The sequence below is a fragment of the Eumetopias jubatus genome, unplaced genomic scaffold (assembly GCF_037043125.1).
Source record: "Eumetopias jubatus isolate StellerSeaLion01/CBP00866 unplaced genomic scaffold, mEumJub1_p1.0 scaffold_14, whole genome shotgun sequence".
Taxonomy (NCBI): Eukaryota; Metazoa; Chordata; class Mammalia; order Carnivora; family Otariidae; genus Eumetopias; species Eumetopias jubatus.
Genome location: NW_028274820.1, coordinates 20481960 through 20499255, shown reverse-complemented (window position 1 = coordinate 20499255; position 17296 = coordinate 20481960). Strand labels below are relative to the sequence as shown.

The window sequence follows — 17296 nt, the reverse complement described above, 5'->3', positions numbered from 1 at the left end:
GATTAAATGCATTTTGAAACGTGTCCTCAGGAATTCTCTTTTACTCCATTCACTTTCTCTCTTTAAAAATATACCACTGTGGGGGGGGGGGAGAGCACCCTCACTGGAAATGAGACCAAAATAACTCATCTAATGAAGGGCTGGGGACAGAGATTGAAACCCAAACAGGCAGAGCAATTCCATGTGAAAGAGTAAAAATCCATCTCGGCTGCCCGCTGAGCCCTGGCGGAGCGGGAACTCCAACGGTAGGGAGCCTCGAGCAGGCGGTGTCGCAAAACCCAGAGGCAGGGACCGCCTCCACATGGCAGTTGCCAAAGATGGAAAGAATCCATACTGAGAACCCTCAGGCCTTTATGGAGCTCTTCGCTGCTAAGGGAGTACAAACTGCATCATCTCCTGCTCCATTTACTGGTTTGCTGTCGGTAATGAGTCTGGAGCCACCAGAGGACTGAGCGAGGACGGCTTGGGTGGCAGCCTTTCTGCCCCGGGGAACGCGAAGCTGTGAGCCTCGAGCCCCAACCTAGCTGTGGGGGAGGCGGGTGTGGGGTGGATGCGGGAGGACCTGGGACTGCAACCCAGGCCGGGCCAGGAGGCACCACCAGGGTGGCCAGCCAGGTTCCGCCAAAGGCAATGGAGTGAATTCGGCCCATAGCCTATCACCGACCTGGCGCTGGTGTGTCAGAAACACGGTTGACACCTGAGGCGTGGATGTTTGAGGAGATGATGGAATGAAGTTTTCTTCTAAACCCCTTTCTCACTCTCTTTTCCTTCTTTTCCCCAAATCCTTGTATCACATCGCATTTAGGCAACATCAACAGTCATTTCACCTTCTCTCCCAACGCTGGGTCCAACGTTACAAGTCTGCTCCTTGCGACACGCTTCGACTATGCCAGTGGGCTTGACAAGATCTGGGACTACAAACTACTTGTCTACATAACTGATGACAACTTGCTGTCTGGCAGGAAGAAAGCTCAGGCTCACGTTGAAACAGGGACGGTAACGCTGAGTATTAGCGTCATTCCTCACCCCACCACAGCTGTCACCACAACCGCCAGGGTAAGGGCTTTGGGACCTGGACTCCCCAGATACGTCCCTTGTGATGTACATCGATGGAGCCCCTTGACCCAGGAGAAATATGGGATGGGCTGAAAAGAGTTGAGGTGTTAGGATGTTGCCAGGAATGCCAACTATGGGCTGGACTGGAGTAGTCACTGGGTGGTAGACAAAGATCTGAGTGAGACCTTGGATTTGTAGAACCATTAGCTTTCCTATGTTGCTAAAGAAGAATGTGCATTTCTGCACTGACTTGTGATAGATCAGGTATTGACCACGTGTGGTGCTTGTGGCACAGGAGCCAATTTTCATGGACGTGTGGCCAGCAGCTTCCTTCACAATCCCTTCTGTGCTTGCTCTGAAAGATCATTGCAAGTCAATGTCCATGAAGGCGGGTAGCTGGTTTTATGCTCTTCTCCACTTCTTTTGAAGAGTCCCTATGCACCAATCTGTACCCTACTCCCCACCCCCACTCCAAAAAATTCATTGGTTCAATCTACAAATATCGACTGAATACCTATAATATGCCAAGCTCTTTGGTGGACAAGCCAAAAATGATCTCTGCTGTCATGGAGCTTCCAGTAAGTCAGTGATCCCCAGGCCATCAGCAACAGCACCACCTGGAAACCTGTTAGAACTGCAAATTCTTAGACCCACCCCAGAATATTGAAGTTGTGATCATCACCATGACCTCTAGGGAAGGATACCAGAACCTGGAGTCCTCAGCCACATCCCCAGAACTACTGGATCAGAAGCTCTGGGAGTAGGACCCAGGAATCTGTGTTTTTAATAAGCCTCCAAGGGGATTCTGATGTGCTCTAAAGTTTGAGAGCTGCCGATCTAGAGAGGGAGACAGATGACAAACAGGTAGCCAAATTCATTCATTAACTACAGATTGTAGGAGACAGTAGGAAGCAAACAAGCAAGTGCCCATAAAACCAGTGTGATGAAGGAAGGGAGAGAGTCTCGGAGTCTGACAATAGGATTATCTCCTCCTGCTCCTTGGAAGGACTCTAACTCTTTTGCCCCCTTTCCTCCTGCTCCTAGGGAAAGTTGTGCCCTTAGGAGGCAGCCCCACACGTGCAGTGTGCCAGAGGAGAAGTCATCAGAACCTTAGCTACCTGTGACCAGTGGTCAAATTCTGTTTGTCCAAGTCCTACCATGAGCTGGTCCGTGTTCATCTCCCGTGTGCTGGAGTCAATATTACCCCAACGAACGGAGACATAAGATGATCTTAAGGGCTTTCGCTGGTGGTAGGAGCCAGTAGGCTCCCTTGAGTAAGGAGCTGCCACCTTCCTGGGGCTTACATGGTGACCCGATGGTGACATCTCCAGCCCCCAAATCTCCATACCTTGTTTGGTACAGTCTTCTTCTCCAGGAAGCAAATGCCAAGCTTGAGGTTCTGCTGTGCCGACAGCCCTGTGTGATCTGGCTGTGCGGCTTGCTGCGAGGGGACACTGCAAAGCCTATAAAGTGTTAAAAGAACAGCTTTCGTGGCGCATGCTTTCCCAGTGAGAGACAATGGCTATATTCGTCCCAGGGTTATGCCATGATTTGGCAGGGAAAAAAGCCAATGGGATTTTTAGCGTTTGGGAAGGGGAAGAAAGAGTAAAAATAGGTCTGGAGTTGCTTTTCAGTTCCCTAAATTTTCTGGGTTTTGATCTCCTGGGTGCTTGGAAAGACTATAAATAAGCTGATGGGTTGAAGCAGCAAGAACTGTGAGCACATGGATGCCCCCGTGTATAGAGCAAGAACAAAGAGCAGAACCAACACTTGACACGAGAGTGCTGATGTCAAAAATGGCTCACCTGCCCCCCTCTGTCATTCAAGCCCAGGGTCATCTACCAGGTCCGGAGAAAAAACGTTTATTCTCCATCAGCGTGGTATGTGCCTTTTGTCATCACTTTGGGCTCCATATTGCTCCTGGGCCTCCTGGGATCCCTGTTTGTCCTGTTGGCCAAAGCCATCCACAGACACTGTCCCCGCAAGACTGGGAAGCCCAAGAAACTTCCGTAAGTTATCAGTGGGCTGGGCCCTTTCCACCACTTCCTTTAGGCCACTGCTGCCAGTGATGTCAGGAGAGGGAATGGAAGGAATTAGATTTCTCTCCAGGGCAGAGAGGGAGCCTGGAGTGAAGGAAGGAGAAGTCAGTGGGGGGATGGCTCGCCGAGCGTCCTGGTACCCTCTGCATCACCTACTGGGCCTGGTTTTCCATGGCACCTGCCCTGTCCTTGAAACATCCTCAGTGAAATGGGGCTTCCTCCTCCGGTGAACTTGCCCTGGATAAAAGCCTCAGAAGAGAAAAAGCCTGGTTGTGAGTAGTGATAGGATATACTGTGCTGGTATTTGTAGAATATTTAAAGGATGGGAGGGAATTAGAGAAAGCACAGAAAACTGCTAAGGGAATTAAGCTTTTGGCTCCAGTGACTCACTGGGCTTTTGTGTGACTAAATTATCGTTGTTCTTTTGCATGTGACCCCAATCTTTCACTCCCCAGGGCTGGAAGCAGAGGCCTGTTTCCCCTCCCTCCTGTTCCCTCCTGCTCACTCACGTGCCTCTTACCATGTACTCCGCTGAAGTGAGACACTGGAGTGAAATGGAGAGAGCACGTCATTGTTCCAAGCTTCCCTAGCCCAGTTTCTCGAGTCTCAGAAGGTCCCCCCACGACAGCATGATGGTTCTGCTCCTGGGGCTTTGGAGAGAGACAAGGCCTGTTTCGGCTCTGGGCTCACCATTTTCCATATGGCCTCAGACAAATGGCAACCTTTGTGAATCTCAATTCCTTATTTGAAAAGTAAACAGTCAAATGACAAAGGTAAAGGAAGCACTTAGCAGGGTTCCTGATGTTGAGTAAATGCTTAATATAGTGTTTGTTGAGTCTTGTTGCATTATTTTTTTTTGTGGCTGAGTCCCCGTGAGCTCAGGATTCTAGGTTCCAAGTTTAGCTCTATGCTGAAGTATCTCAGGATGTTGGAACCTGAGTTTTGGCACCACAAGGGAGTGATGAGACTTCCTATGCCTTTTAAAGGTGTTTTGAAGATTAACTAGTACTGTCGAATAACTTAAAATCTGTGGATGAAAAGACTCTACCAAAGTATAAGGCATTAGCATAAAGATGTGCATTGCATTTTGCCATATTTATTGGGGAAGTTTGTTGCTATTGGCAACCTTGACTTCAAGGTAAGAAATCCGTGAGCATCTGCTGAAATTAAAAGAGGCATTTTTGTTTGGGTTCTACTCACAAATTGATTTGGGAGAAAAAAATGGTTCCAAAAGAGTGACGCTTAAGCTTGTAAGGATGGTGGTGCTCCGTAATGGGGTTTGGACAGAAGTTCGTAAAGGTAGTCATCCATTAGACACTGCAACTCTCAAGCAATTTATGGTTCCGTGTACCTTGAACTTGGTTGCCTTAACTTACATCCTAAATATTAATCGTTTCCAACATGGTTGACTTAAAAAAGAAAAACTAGTTAGTAATAACAGGCTCAGGCCTGGCCTCTCTGGAAATTAGGTGTACCATATGGCAGGCAACGTTTGTCCAACAGCAAAGAAGAAAATTAGAGTCACAGAATTATGGAACCCAAGGTTATCCTGGGAAGGGGCTTGGCATCCAAGTCCAGGTCTTCCTGTTATAGGAAAACAGGGTTTAACTGCCAGCCCTTGAAGCTTCCTGCTGTGAGCCAAGCCTTCTGCTCAAGGTGGCTACCGGGGAGAAAAAGGAGGCGGGAAGAATTGCCAGACCTGCTGGTCATGCCCTCACCTGTGCTGTCAGAGAAAATACATTCCCTCAAGTTCTATAAGGCAATAGTTTTCAAACTTATCAAACTCCTAGAACCTCTTAAGTCCCACACCAACAGTGATGGAGCTGCTTTGTTTGGAGCAGGGGTGGGAGCCCAGCCTTCATTTTATTTAGTCCCCAAGCCTGGCCCCTCTTTTAATCAATCCCTGAATCCCAAGGAACACAGTTGCCCCAAGGCTCCAAGTTATTATATGTGAACCAGAGCAGAATACTTTCAGGTTAATTCTTGTCCCTCTCTTGTTTTTTCCCACAGGGTGAAGAAAGGAGGTATGTACCATGCCTAGTCCCTTTGTTCGTGGCTGTCACTGTTGTTGGGTTTTGCTTGCTTTCTTGTACTAAATAAAAGGGTTCCAACTCAGCAGAGAATCGGGGTGCAGTTCTGCCTCAGTGTGTTTTCAGTCGCGTCTGCTGTGGCTGAAATGAGAGGTCAGATGTAGACGGAGAAAGGAAAGGGCAAGGCGCATGGTGCCATTAGGCGCTCAGATCTCTCTGAGTCCTGCCTGTTTCCTACCCAGACTTGCCTCCAGCCAGCTGAACTGAGACACCTAGAGGTCTGTTCCCCGCCAAGTCGGCCAGGAGTGACGAATTCTCTGGGAGTGAAACACAGACAGTATCTACTTGCTGCTGCACAGGGAGGGGCGGGCCCGCTCCCGAGGACAGCGAATGCTCTGTATTGGACACATGCCTCTTTTGCAAGAACAAATGACACTTTATTCTCAGATTGTAACGGATTTGATCATTTTCACAAGTTATTTGGGTCAGGCAAGTCGGAAAGGGGGGTGGGGTGCAGTCCGATGGGCGGGGAGAGTTGAGGCGCTGGTGAGTTGAGCAAATTCTCATCTGAATAAGGACGCCAAGCCTAAGGGGGTGACAGACCCAAGCCCGGAAAGTTGCTGCCTGGAGGGAAATCCAGGCTATGGGGAGAGACGGGACAGAGGATTGGAAAGTGTGTTTAAAAAAAAAAAAAGATGGCTTTTTTTTTTTTTAAAGACTGTATTTACTTATTTGAGAGACAGAGAGTGAGAAAGAGAGAGAGGGTAGAGAGGGGGGAGGGTCAGAGGGCGAAGCAGACTCCCCACGGAGCAGGGAGCCCGATGCGGGACCCGATCCTGGGACTCCAGGATCATGACCTGAGCGGAAGGCAGTCGCTTAATGGCCTGAGCCACCCAGGCGCCCCAAAAAAGATTGCTTTAATCACTCAATCCATAGGCGTGTGTGGCTGATATGCACAAGGCACTAAGCAGGGTTAGAAATTTGATTGTAATGGTTATTGATCATATCAAATGAAATGATTTTAATGAGGTCCTCACAGACTGTCACCCACCCTAGTTACTTTTTAAAAGGGCATAGGGAATGGATTCAAAGAATCCTCACGTTATGAACAAATGTATCAACTGGACCTTTCTTATCTTTCAGTGAAAAGCTAATTACCCAGGTCCAGTAAGAGCAATAAATTGGGAAAAGAGTAACATTCAAAAACAAATTCTGTATATTATTATTATGTGTGTGCATGTGTGTGGGTGTGTATTTTTCTGAGAAGGTAGAAAACTGTCAATAAACATTTCTACAGAGAATTCCTTGTCCTGTCTGCAATACTAAGTTCAAAAGCCTGTTTAAGAGAAATCCCACTGTGGAGGTAGAATTTCAAGGTCAATTTAGTGTCCAAGGAGCTTCACTTCTATCTGTTCTTTTCCTTGCAGAGATGAAGACTACAAAGCCAGAGGTTTTGGTGGTAAGTGTGGTGGCCACGGGGCACCTGGATTGGGTGACGTGTGGCGAGCCACTCCCGCCCTCTCAGGCAGACCCTGCCACAGCCTTGTGGGAGTGTTTATCATTCAGGGAGATGCTTGTATTTGGCCACTGGAACAGATTGCTGTGTGACGAGCTCCTGATAGAATTTGTTCCCTCCACTGAACATGTCTGCTGATATATTTGCAGAAGAAGTGGATTTCATAAATATTGAATAGTGGTGTTTATTATCTACACCAGCTCTCCAGGAGAGTGAGTTGCCTTAAAGACCAGAAATGGAGCCTCAGCCTTCGGTGATATTTATTTTTTCTTCACTGTTCCACAACCTTGCAGAAAAGCAAGGGAGATGGGGCACAGCTTGGTCCAGGGGTGGGCTCTGGCCCACTTGAGCATATGACCTTGCAGACTCCCTCAGCCTCTTTAAGCTTTAGATTCCTCATCTGTAAAATGGGAGTGAGAACACATGCCCCAGGGTCGCAGGTGAGGAACTACCTTGAGAACTGTTAAGAGTCACGCAAATGCCAAGTGTGACAAGATAGCTGGGGAGTCTTCCCGCTGCCCTCCACCCTTACCTCCTTGTTTTTCTTTACTGAACCTGATCTGCCCACTGGGAAGTGACAGAACTTGAGGGTGACCCCTCCAGTCTCCCTCACCCCCTGATAATAAGTTTCTGTTATGATCCAAGACCCATAAATGGGGGGAATGATACGCACAATGACAAACACTATCCAGTGCTCCAGAATTTCTGCTTCAGGTCCATCACCTAAGTGCTTATCGGACAGGCCTGTCTACACTCGGGAGGAAGAGGGGATCTCTTATCTCCTTAGTCTTAGTGTCTAAGGCAAGTCCCCTTGGTGATGCCACTCAGAGAGCACTTTAGAAATATGTATTAAATTAATTAAATAAGTAAATCCCCATGACCATAAAAAGTGTAGCTGCTGAACTGTTCAAATGCATAAAACCCATATGGTCTCCATTTCCTCTGTCGTGGGAGTTGGGGAGCCGTGGGTCAGTGCGTGGATGATGGCTGGTGTGATGAGAACCCCCCAGACTCCAAACATCATCCTCATTAGCATGCTAAAGAAGGGCACCTCCGGAGGGCACCTGGTGAGAGAAGGGGGTGTTTCCCTGGGGACAGAGGTCGGGTCCCCAGAGGGTGGCACAGAGAACAGGGGAAGGAGGGGAGCTGGAGCACCAGGCATAGGGAAGGCAGGCCAGGCCCAGATGCAACACTGTGTTGGCCTAGGCAAGGGGACACGGGCCAGAGCCCACGGATGGGAGCACGTGAGTGCTTCTCTCTGCCTGCCACGCATGCCTGCCTGACAGATCCCACTTAGGCAAAGGAGGTCTCAGCCAGGGTTGTGTGGCATTTCTGCTCTTCTTTCTGTGCGGCTTAGATAGCATTTGCTTGGGATGCTTTCCTGCCTCCCAAGCTGGATTAGATGTCCTCCTGGCCCTCCTGGGCCCCGAGCATGCCAGAGTCCCCTGAGCATGCCAGAGTCCCACGGTCCACCTTATCGCTCTATGTCGTGCACCTGTTGGCAGGGGCTCCCACTGACTGCAAGCTTTGTGCAGGCAGCCCCCACACCTGTCATGTTCACTACTGTGTCCCCAGCATCTAGCACGGTGCCTAGCGAGTAGACAAGGGTCAAGACGGCCCTGGGTAAGGAACGCAGCCGGCTGTGAGGATGAGCAGCCCGGCAGGGCAGGGGGCGTGTAGGGTTGTGCTTGAAGCTGTCTCTTTCTCCTCCTTAGGAAACAATTCAGATGAACTCCGTCTTTGATGGAGAAGCCATCGACCCAGGTAATTAAGTGGCAGTGCCGTCCATCCAAAAGGTGTTTTTCATATTCCAGGTGGGTAGAGTCATGGAGGACCCTATCCGAGGTCCTGCCCTTAACTCAGTTTGTCCCTCCGTTTGAGGGTGTTGTCTGACCCTTCCGACTGCCATCCCAGGGGAGATCACCTCTGAGCTGGCAGATGCTCAAGCATCCGACCACGTGTGAGGCCTCAGCAGATTTCCACCTAAAGTCTCCCGCCCTCCCTAGCCTCCCTTCCTAAATCGCAAACCAACTCAGGAGACTGGTGCATTCTGCCTGCCCTTTGGAGCTCAACCTCCTCCCCCAGTCCTTTCTGAATGCTTCTAACACCATCCTATTGGTAGTGAGAGAGATGGAGAAATGGCAGGCTTGGCTCCCTTTTTCCCTAGATCAGGGCCAAGAATTTCTTCTTGGTGGGCAAGATGAACATAAGGTAAAGCTGGCCTCCAGAGCTCCCCTCACTCCCATGAAATCAGCTCCAAATTTAGCTCCTTTACACACATCCCTCCACTTACAAAGGCTCAATTATAGATGTGAATAAAGGGAAGGAAACCAAATTCGGGAGGCAAGTGTGCTGGCCCCCTGCCATCCTCACATGCAAGTGGCTCGGTCCTTCTCGGAAGGGTGGCTCCTCTCCAGGAGAGGCTGCTGCCGCTGTCGGAATTAAATTTCCCTTTATTATTAGGTACTTGTTACCATAATGTGCCCACATTAGCATAAGTGCTGGTGGGATCCTCTGCCGAGAGGCCACTCATAGCAAGAGCAGGGGATCGCCTGAGACTCCATCTTCTGGGGCAAAAGCCCGGGAGGACCAAGGCTGTCATATCGACATTTCGTGTGCCTGAGAGACGGAAAAAAGGAAGAGAGGAGCCAACTGCACTGATGGGAAGGAGCACACCGATTAGTGCCCGCCGCTCTGGCTCAGTCACACGGCTCTCTTGCACCATCTCCACAGAGGCTCCGTGTCTGTGTCCACGAATCTCCGCTAACCTAACATACGTAAAAATCAGAGTCCTTTCCTCCCTACTCCGTGGCTTCCTTCTTGTGTCTGGAATTTAGGGGGCTTTTAAAACAAACCCATCAGGGGCGCCTGGGGGGCTCAGTCCATGAAGCGTCTGCCTTCGGCTCAGGTCATGATCCCAGGGGTCCTGGGATCGAGCCCTGTATCGGGCTCCCTGCCCAGCGGGGAGCCTGCTTCTCCCTCTGCCCCTCCTGCCCCCAGCTCAGGCTCTCTTGCTCTGTCTCTCTCAAAAAAATAAATAAAATCTTAAAAAAGACAATCGGAGCATAATGGGTAACCCCATTAGAAACTGAACCAAATTTATCCAAAGCGGACGTGGAATTCAAGATTTATGTGGCTTTTCTAATCTTGCAACCGAGAGCCTGTCCTAAGCCTTTCTCTCCAGGGAGGCATGATGTTTGCTACCTGTGTGGTCAGAGTCCTAAAGCTCATAGGAAGGGCAGGCGGATGAAGATTGTGCCATTCATGAGCCTGCTTCCTCTCTCCATGACTCACCCCTCCTCACGCCTTTCCTCTTTCCCTGGGGTAAGAAAGGAGCCAGGCAGAGATGGGGGAGGAGAGCATTTGAATTCCCTCATTTATATGGTGGTTATATGTTTTTTCCCCTAGTTACTGGGGCAGTATATGAATTCAACTCAAACACGGGAGCCAGAAAGTGGAAAGATCCCTCAACCCAAATGCCAAGATGGAAAGAGCCGGACCCCCGGGGAACTGCTCCCAGTAGAGCTGTCGCTGGGGAAGAGGCTGGGCCACCGAGGAGCACCGGCGAGCGAGATGGGCTGAGCGGCAAAGCTCCGGCTGAGGATGCCCCCATTCCAGAAACCAGGATGGCAGCTCAGGCACCCCAAAGAGCAGAAACCCAGCCCTCACGAGCCACCCCCAAACTGCATCTGGGAATACAACAGGTATCTGGGTGCAGGCCCCACATTGCAGCACGGGGGAGGGGCCTTGAGTGTCTCTGGGAGGCTGCCTCACCCTAATTCCCATGAGGGCAGGGGTGGGAGCATCAGGGGTGAAAACATGGGCTGAAGGACTCGGAGAGCCAGGGCCCCGAATGGGATGTTTAAAACACACATAGTTGCCCTTTTCTGAGACAGCACGGGAGAAATTTCTCTCGGGTCTCTGTCCTCTGATCAGATGAACCGTTAACTTTTGGATGTGGAATCATGTTTCTTCTTCGTGTGGACTGCTGGGAAGCTCCATAGGAAGCGCTCAGGACTTCCTGATATAAATACCAAGGGCTCTCCTCACAGCAGGTTTCATCTCGATCCCCTGTCCTTAAGTGTAGCACCACTCCAATTTCTTCCCTGATGAACACACTCAAAGCCACACACCTTCAGAAGTCACCTCAAATGTTTAAAAAGAAGCAGAGCAGTGAAAAAAAATGGATGAATAAATAGTTATTCATCTGGGAAGAAAAAAACACAATGGACATCTTCTTGTATTTTATTTTTTATGAAGGTATAACTTACATTCAATCAAGTGCATGGATCTAAGCTATTCCGCTCATAATAGATTCCCCTCAGAGGCAGCCGCTATTCTGATCTTGATCATCCTAGATTAGTTTTTGCCTTTTCTGAATTTCATATAAATGCAATCACAGAGAACATGCTCTTTTGTGTCTGGCTTTTTTTTTTAAGATTTATTTGTTTATTTTAGAGAGAGAGAAGGGGGGAGGGGCAGAGGGAGAGGGAGAGAGAATCTCAAGCAGACTCCCCACTGAGCTCGGAGCCAGACTCGGGGCTCGATCCCACAACCCTGAAATCATGACCGGGCTGAAACCAAGAGTCGATGCTTAACCGACTGAGCCACCTAGGTCCCCCTATGTCTGGCTTCTTTTGCTCAGCATCACATCTGTGAGATTCATCCATGTGGCACTATAGATTAGTAATTCAGTTTTCTTCTACTGTGTGCCCTCTTCAATTGCAGGACTAGGCCTCAGTTTATTTATCCATTCTGCACTTGGGTGGCTGCTTCGGTATTTTACCATTATAAATCCCATCGCTATGAACCTTCTTGTGCAGGTTTTTTGCTGAGCATAAACCCCTTATTCCTTCCGAGCATATTCCTAAGAGTGGAATTGTCAGAGCCGTTGCTGGAATCGGCCAAGAATTCCAAAGTTGGTGGCTCTGATGTACATTTCCACCAGCAACGATGGGGAGTTTCAATTGCTTCACTTCCTTGCCCACACTTGGTGCTGTCGGTCCTCTTCATCTTAGCCATTCTGGTTAAAGTTTTTCTTGAAATGAAATCACTCTTTCTCAAAGTTAAAACAACACCCACCGTCCCACCTCTGTGCCCTGTTCCTCCCCTACCTCCTGCCATTGGAGGGAACCACAGGGCCCAGAGTGGAGACACAATGGGAAGCTCTAACCAGTCATACAACTGGGACTTTCCCCAGTGGGCATGAACAGTACTGAAAATAAATGGTAGCATGATGGAGCAGAAAATGGAACTTTCCAGTGTATGCCTAGTGGAGGCTGAGCAGGTCTTGCTGTAGCTCTATGTCCTGCCCCGCCCCCCCCCAGCTGCTATGTTCCTAGTCCAGTAACCACAAGAAAGGCCCAGCGAGAGTCTATTAGAGCAACACACCCCCATCTCAGTTGGGGAGCCAGATGAGAACTCTCCAGGCCCACAATCCTGCAAATGCCGAACTTTGAGGGAGCGGCTGTGTGTTTATTGTGTGTCTGTGCGCAAGGGTGACTTCTCAAGAGAAAGACACATTGAAAAAATGCTCTGCCCAGCCTAGAGCAGGCGTGATTTATTAATAAGGGTTGGTTGCCAGGGAACTCCCTTGAATAGATTTAAATTTTGCAAAAGGAGGCAGAGCTGTTCATTTGTGGAGGTTAAAGTGGGTGAAGTGGCTGATTACCCATTTAAGACTCCACAAGTCTGTGGAGCCCTGAGTAAAATGCCTTCCTCAGAAGCTCTCAGCCTCAATGCAAGTAAAATGAGGCTCAGAGAAGGCTGAAGGAGGACCTAATAACTGTTTACGAGCCCATTAAGGATGATTAAAAGGAGAGCAGTGAGCAGCTGTTTCCCCTTCTCCAGTGATGACAGGGCAGGAGGGAATTGGGCTTGGGCTTCTCGGCCAGAAGAGATTTAAGTCAGGCACAGGGAGGGACTTCCCAAAGGTTAGGGTCTGTTTGAGGGCTCAGTTTCTCCCCTGGTGATGGGCAGGAAGAGCCACTTGCCTTCCAAGCCCCAAGATGGGAGCCTGGAGGAAGCCAAGACATGGGGTCAGGAGTGGCCCCAGGTGAGGCGTTCTTTGGCCAAGAGAAAATCTGCTTTTCCCTTTGCATATTTGGTTCCTGGGTGGGGGGAAATCAGAAGTCTGAGGTCCAGGGCTGAGGCCATTTGTTTTCTAACACTTACCAGGTTTGGGGAAAAAAAAAAAGTTATCTGAATAAAATAAAGCCAGGGAGTGCTATGGATCTTGTGAAAAATTTCTCACATTTCCCTTTCAAGGCCTTAAACACATATGGACTTCTGTAGCTAACTTTGAGTTGCCTGCTTCTGAGTCATAAATTGGGGCAGAGACGTTCAGGGATTAGACCACAGAGGGACCCATCATTGTTGAGGGATTTGAAACCACGTGGTGAATTCCGGAGTTTAAGCTTCCCGTCGTGCTCCGTGGGAAGCAGGGTGTTACAAGCATGTGTGGCTCGTGAACAGAAACCAGGCATGGACACTTTCACTCCTCAGAGCCCTCTTTCGCATCTGTACTTCTATCGTTTGCCTTTTTTTATGGAATGTGCTTTGTGATGGCTGAGAAAATCAAAGCGACAAAATGAGTGAATATTGAAAAGGATCGCTACCGAAACTTGGCGTTTCTCATTTCAAACTTAATGTGCGTGTTTATAACTCCCATTCATTCAATAAATATTTATGGAGCATCTCCTGTGTGCCAGGTGTTGATTCATGAGTAAACACAGCTGCCCCAAATCCCTGCCCTTGGGGAGCTTCCGTTCTGTCTGCTACGGCTGACCTTAGCCTGCTGATAAGCCCTCCCCAAAGATTCTACTCCCCGTACCATTCTGGCCTATTCGTTTCTTGGTTCCTTGAGCGTGTGTGTGTGTTTTTAAGATTTATTTATTTATTTGACAGAGAGCGAGTGAGAGGGCGAAAGCGTGAGAGCAGGAGGAGGGGCAGAGGCAGAGAAAAAAGACAGAATCCCAAGCAGACTCCAAGCTGAGGGCTGAGCCTGACTCGGGGCTCAATCCCACGACCCTGAGATCATGACCTGAGCGAAACCAAGAGTCAGGATGCTTAACCGACTGCGCCACCCAGGCGCCCCCTCCCTTGAGTGTTCTGTCTGAAAGATAAATTAACCCAAACCTTTCTGGAAGAACAGATAACTCAGAACTATTTAAATATTTTTGTAAAAGACTTAATGGGGAGCCCTTCTCAGAAAATAGTTAAGATGCCCGAGTAGGGGGCCCCGGTCTTGGGCTGTCAGGGCAGCATACAGCTCCGAATGGCAGCGCTGAGCCGGGTGGGACTTCCGTGTGTAGAAAATGGCAGGGTCCCGGGGCCAGAGAGACATCTGATCCGGAGCTCAGGGAAAAGGTCAACCATAGGAGGGGTGGGGGGATGGGGAGAGACTCAGACCACCTGTTTTGGGGGTGAGAGGCGGCTCCTGCTCTAAAAGGGAATAATCCAACTGAGAAGATAACCAGCTCATTAAGAAGACAACCAGCTACCACACGGGCACTTTGTGGGGACTAAATGAGTTTCCCAGGAAGTCAGGGCTAGAGAAAGCAGGTGTGGGCCACAGCAGTCTCTGAGTATAATGCAGGACCTGGAACCCGTGGGGCCCCAAAGGTAGAGATGAGTTCAAAGTGGGAGAGAAGAGAAATTTTGAGCAAAGGCGAAAGCACTCAGAATCCCAGCCTTCAATCCATGTGCAGCCGATGCTTGTCCTGTGTAACCTGAGTGAACAACCACAGCCCCAGACGGAGCCTCCTGGGTATGTAGCAAGCACTCAACAAACATCTGCAGCCTGGGATTGAATTGTGCCAGCTTGCGGTGGGTTTGCTACCCAGGTCATGCGGCAGAGCCACGGCGTTTCTGACTAGACCTGGACAAACATTATGATATAGCAAACAGTCACTGCGTGCCTACGAGGCACCAGGCACTGTTTTAGGCTCTGGGGATAGAGCAGTAAATAAAAACAATGTTCTTACTGTTTATATCCTAGTGAAGGATGAGAGACTGAATATACAAACGAACAATGGTCGGACCGTAGATAAAAACAGAACTCTGACCCACAACCTGCGGGAAAGCGAGCCCTGGTCTACAGTGAACGGCAGAGGACGCCAGCCTTTTGGAAGTCAGGCTCGCAGGAAGCCAGATTGCTATGTCTAGTAACAGTCTCGGAAGGTGAGCAAGAACGTCTGTACCAATCTGCCCAGGATGGCCAGGGCTTGATGAATTATGACAGCTTCCCTAACTTTATGTCCACTTCCAACTGAGGACCAACCACCGAAAGCCAAATATCCACACCTCACCAGTCACATAAGATGCACCCCCCTCCAGTGAGCCCGCCGACAGCTCCCCATGCTGGCAGCCCCCCAGCAGACCACACCTGAAGCCTTCCCTTTGTGCCACCATAAAGCTTTCCTGCTCCTCTCCCTGCCTGTGAGTCTCTGCAAGAGTTTGAATGGCGCGACTGACCTCCTTGCTGTAGTGAGTTATGAATAAATAGTAGCTTTTGCTTTTCTCATATTGTTGGTCTGTGTTTATTTCCATGGGAATGATAGACAAATGGATTATACATCTTACATATGTATCCGTGTATATATAATCCATGTGTCTAGGCATGAAGTGTTAATGGTGGTAAATGCCACTGAGAAAAATGAACAGGGTCAGGGTTATGGAGGGAGGGCATGGCCCCTTTAACGAGGGTGCTTAAGGAACGCCCCCAGGGTAAGGAGAGAAGTAATTGCTGGAAGTGGGGAAAGAGCCATGCAGGGAGCTGGGAAGAGCCTCCAGGCTGGAAATACAAAGGCAGGGGCAAGCCGAGAATCAGTAGGAGGAACAGGGTGATGAGCATAAGGACTGGAGGTGACTGCAGAGGGGTGTTTGTGGGGGAGGGGGACATGTATCTGTGGGGACAGGCTGGGAATGTTTGTCTGTGGGGCGTGTACGGTGAGGGTCGGGGGATGGTATGATCATCACATAGGGCTTTGTGGACCCTGGTAAGGACTTCGGCTTTTAGGGAGCCATTGCAGAGTTTTGAGGGGTGATATCATTTATGTTTTAAAAGCATCTCTCTGGGGGCGCTTGGGTGGCGTGGTTGGTAAAGCGGCTGACTCTTGGTTTCCGCACAGGTGGTGATCTCTGGGTCATGGGATTGGGCCCTGAGGGGGGCCCTGGGCTGAATCTGCTAGTCCTTCTCCCTCCCCGCCGGCTCAAATAAATAAATAAATAAATACAATCTTTTAAAAAAACCCAAACATCTCTCTGCTGATTTGAGAATAGACTTCTGGGAGGCAGGGAACAGGGCTGGGCATAGAGAGACCGATCAAGTGGCTATTGGATTAATCCAGATACGAATGTCGGTGGCTTGGTCCAGGGTGGCAGAGGTAGAGGATGGTGGGTATAAGGAAATTTTTTGAATGAGTGTCTCAGCTAGGAAGGAAGTCCTGAATTCTCTCAGGCCCTATTCCGTGTTAGATACAGGCGCCCCAGCAGGGTTTAGCCAGTCAGTGGAAGCTCCAGCTATTTCAGAGAACACTCAACAGTTCCTCCCAAATGCGACTGGCCCCATGCCTAGTCTGTGAAATCTGTCCCTATTGGGGGATGGTGGTCACGTTTGTGTTGGGGAAGTAAAGAGAACCCCTCAGTGTTTCTGCTGCATTGAACTTCCTGTCAATATTCCAAACAGGCTTTGAGGAACCAGAGGGAACGCGCATAGATTTTCTAGGTCTGGAGCCTGAGTCCTGCCACAGGAAAGGTTACAGGCACCTCATTCAAGCACTGCATTAGATTTGCTCTCAGTCTAAAAAGTACAGTAGTCCCCCTCATCCGTGGGGGGTACATTCCAAGACCCCCCCATAGATGCCTGAAATGGCAGATAGTACCGAATGTTAGATGTACTATATTTTTCCTATACATACATAAAATTTATGATAGTTTAATTTATAAAATAGGCATAGTCAGAGATTACGAACAATAACTAATAATAAAATGGAACAATTATGGAACAGTTATATCAATATACACCTCATTAAAACGTGACTGTGGTCTCCCTCTCTCAAAATCTCGTATTGTCCTGTACTCACACTTCTCCTTGTGCTGACCTGAATGATGAGGTGAATGGCGTGGGCATTGTGACATCGACGTACCACCGACCTTCTGGCCATATGCCAGAAGGAGGATCATTGCTTCCAGACGGTGGTCGACCGCAAGTAATGAAAATCTCTGAAAGCAAAATCACAGATAAGGGTTGACCACTGTCCAGTTCTGATGAAATACCTTTCACCAGGAGACCTGAGTTGTAGGAAAAAAATTGTTCCCTGGGACTCCCCAAAGAGTCTAGGTTCTTTGGAAACTTGTCTGCTTCGAGGGAGGTGTCCAGGAAAACCAAAGCCTTGTGATTAGATCTTGGGAGACAGTCCTAACTTAAAATGGTATATCCTACAGTCCCCATGAGCACAAACTGTAATTATCAGTCCTGATTTGAGGTTAGGAAAACATGATCCTTGTAAATCGTAAGACCAAGGCAAAACGCGCTCAGGAGCTCTGCTTTCTTCCTATGTGTTTCCTGCTGGGTGGGGCTGGCCCAGTGCCTGGAGGCGAGCAACCTCCTGCCCACACGCTGAGCCCCAGCATCCTCGCAGCTCTTTGATTTC

The 17296-nt window shown here is 49.2% G+C and overlaps 1 protein-coding gene across 1 annotated transcript in view; it reads left to right on the top strand.

Annotated features, from left to right (window-relative positions):
- Positions 1 to 15127, top strand: part of CDHR3 (cadherin related family member 3) — a 60976-nt gene extending 45849 nt beyond the window's left edge. The window contains 8 exon segments of the mRNA XM_028120297.1: positions 806 to 1056; positions 2884 to 3065; positions 5106 to 5119; positions 6553 to 6584; positions 8357 to 8405; positions 10050 to 10247; positions 10250 to 10345; positions 14641 to 15127. Coding sequence (XP_027976098.1) covers positions 806 to 1056; positions 2884 to 3065; positions 5106 to 5119; positions 6553 to 6584; positions 8357 to 8405; positions 10050 to 10247; positions 10250 to 10345; positions 14641 to 14807 — 989 coding nt within the window. The 3' untranslated portion in view covers positions 14808 to 15127.
- The last annotated feature ends 2169 nt before the right edge of the window (positions 15128 to 17296 follow it).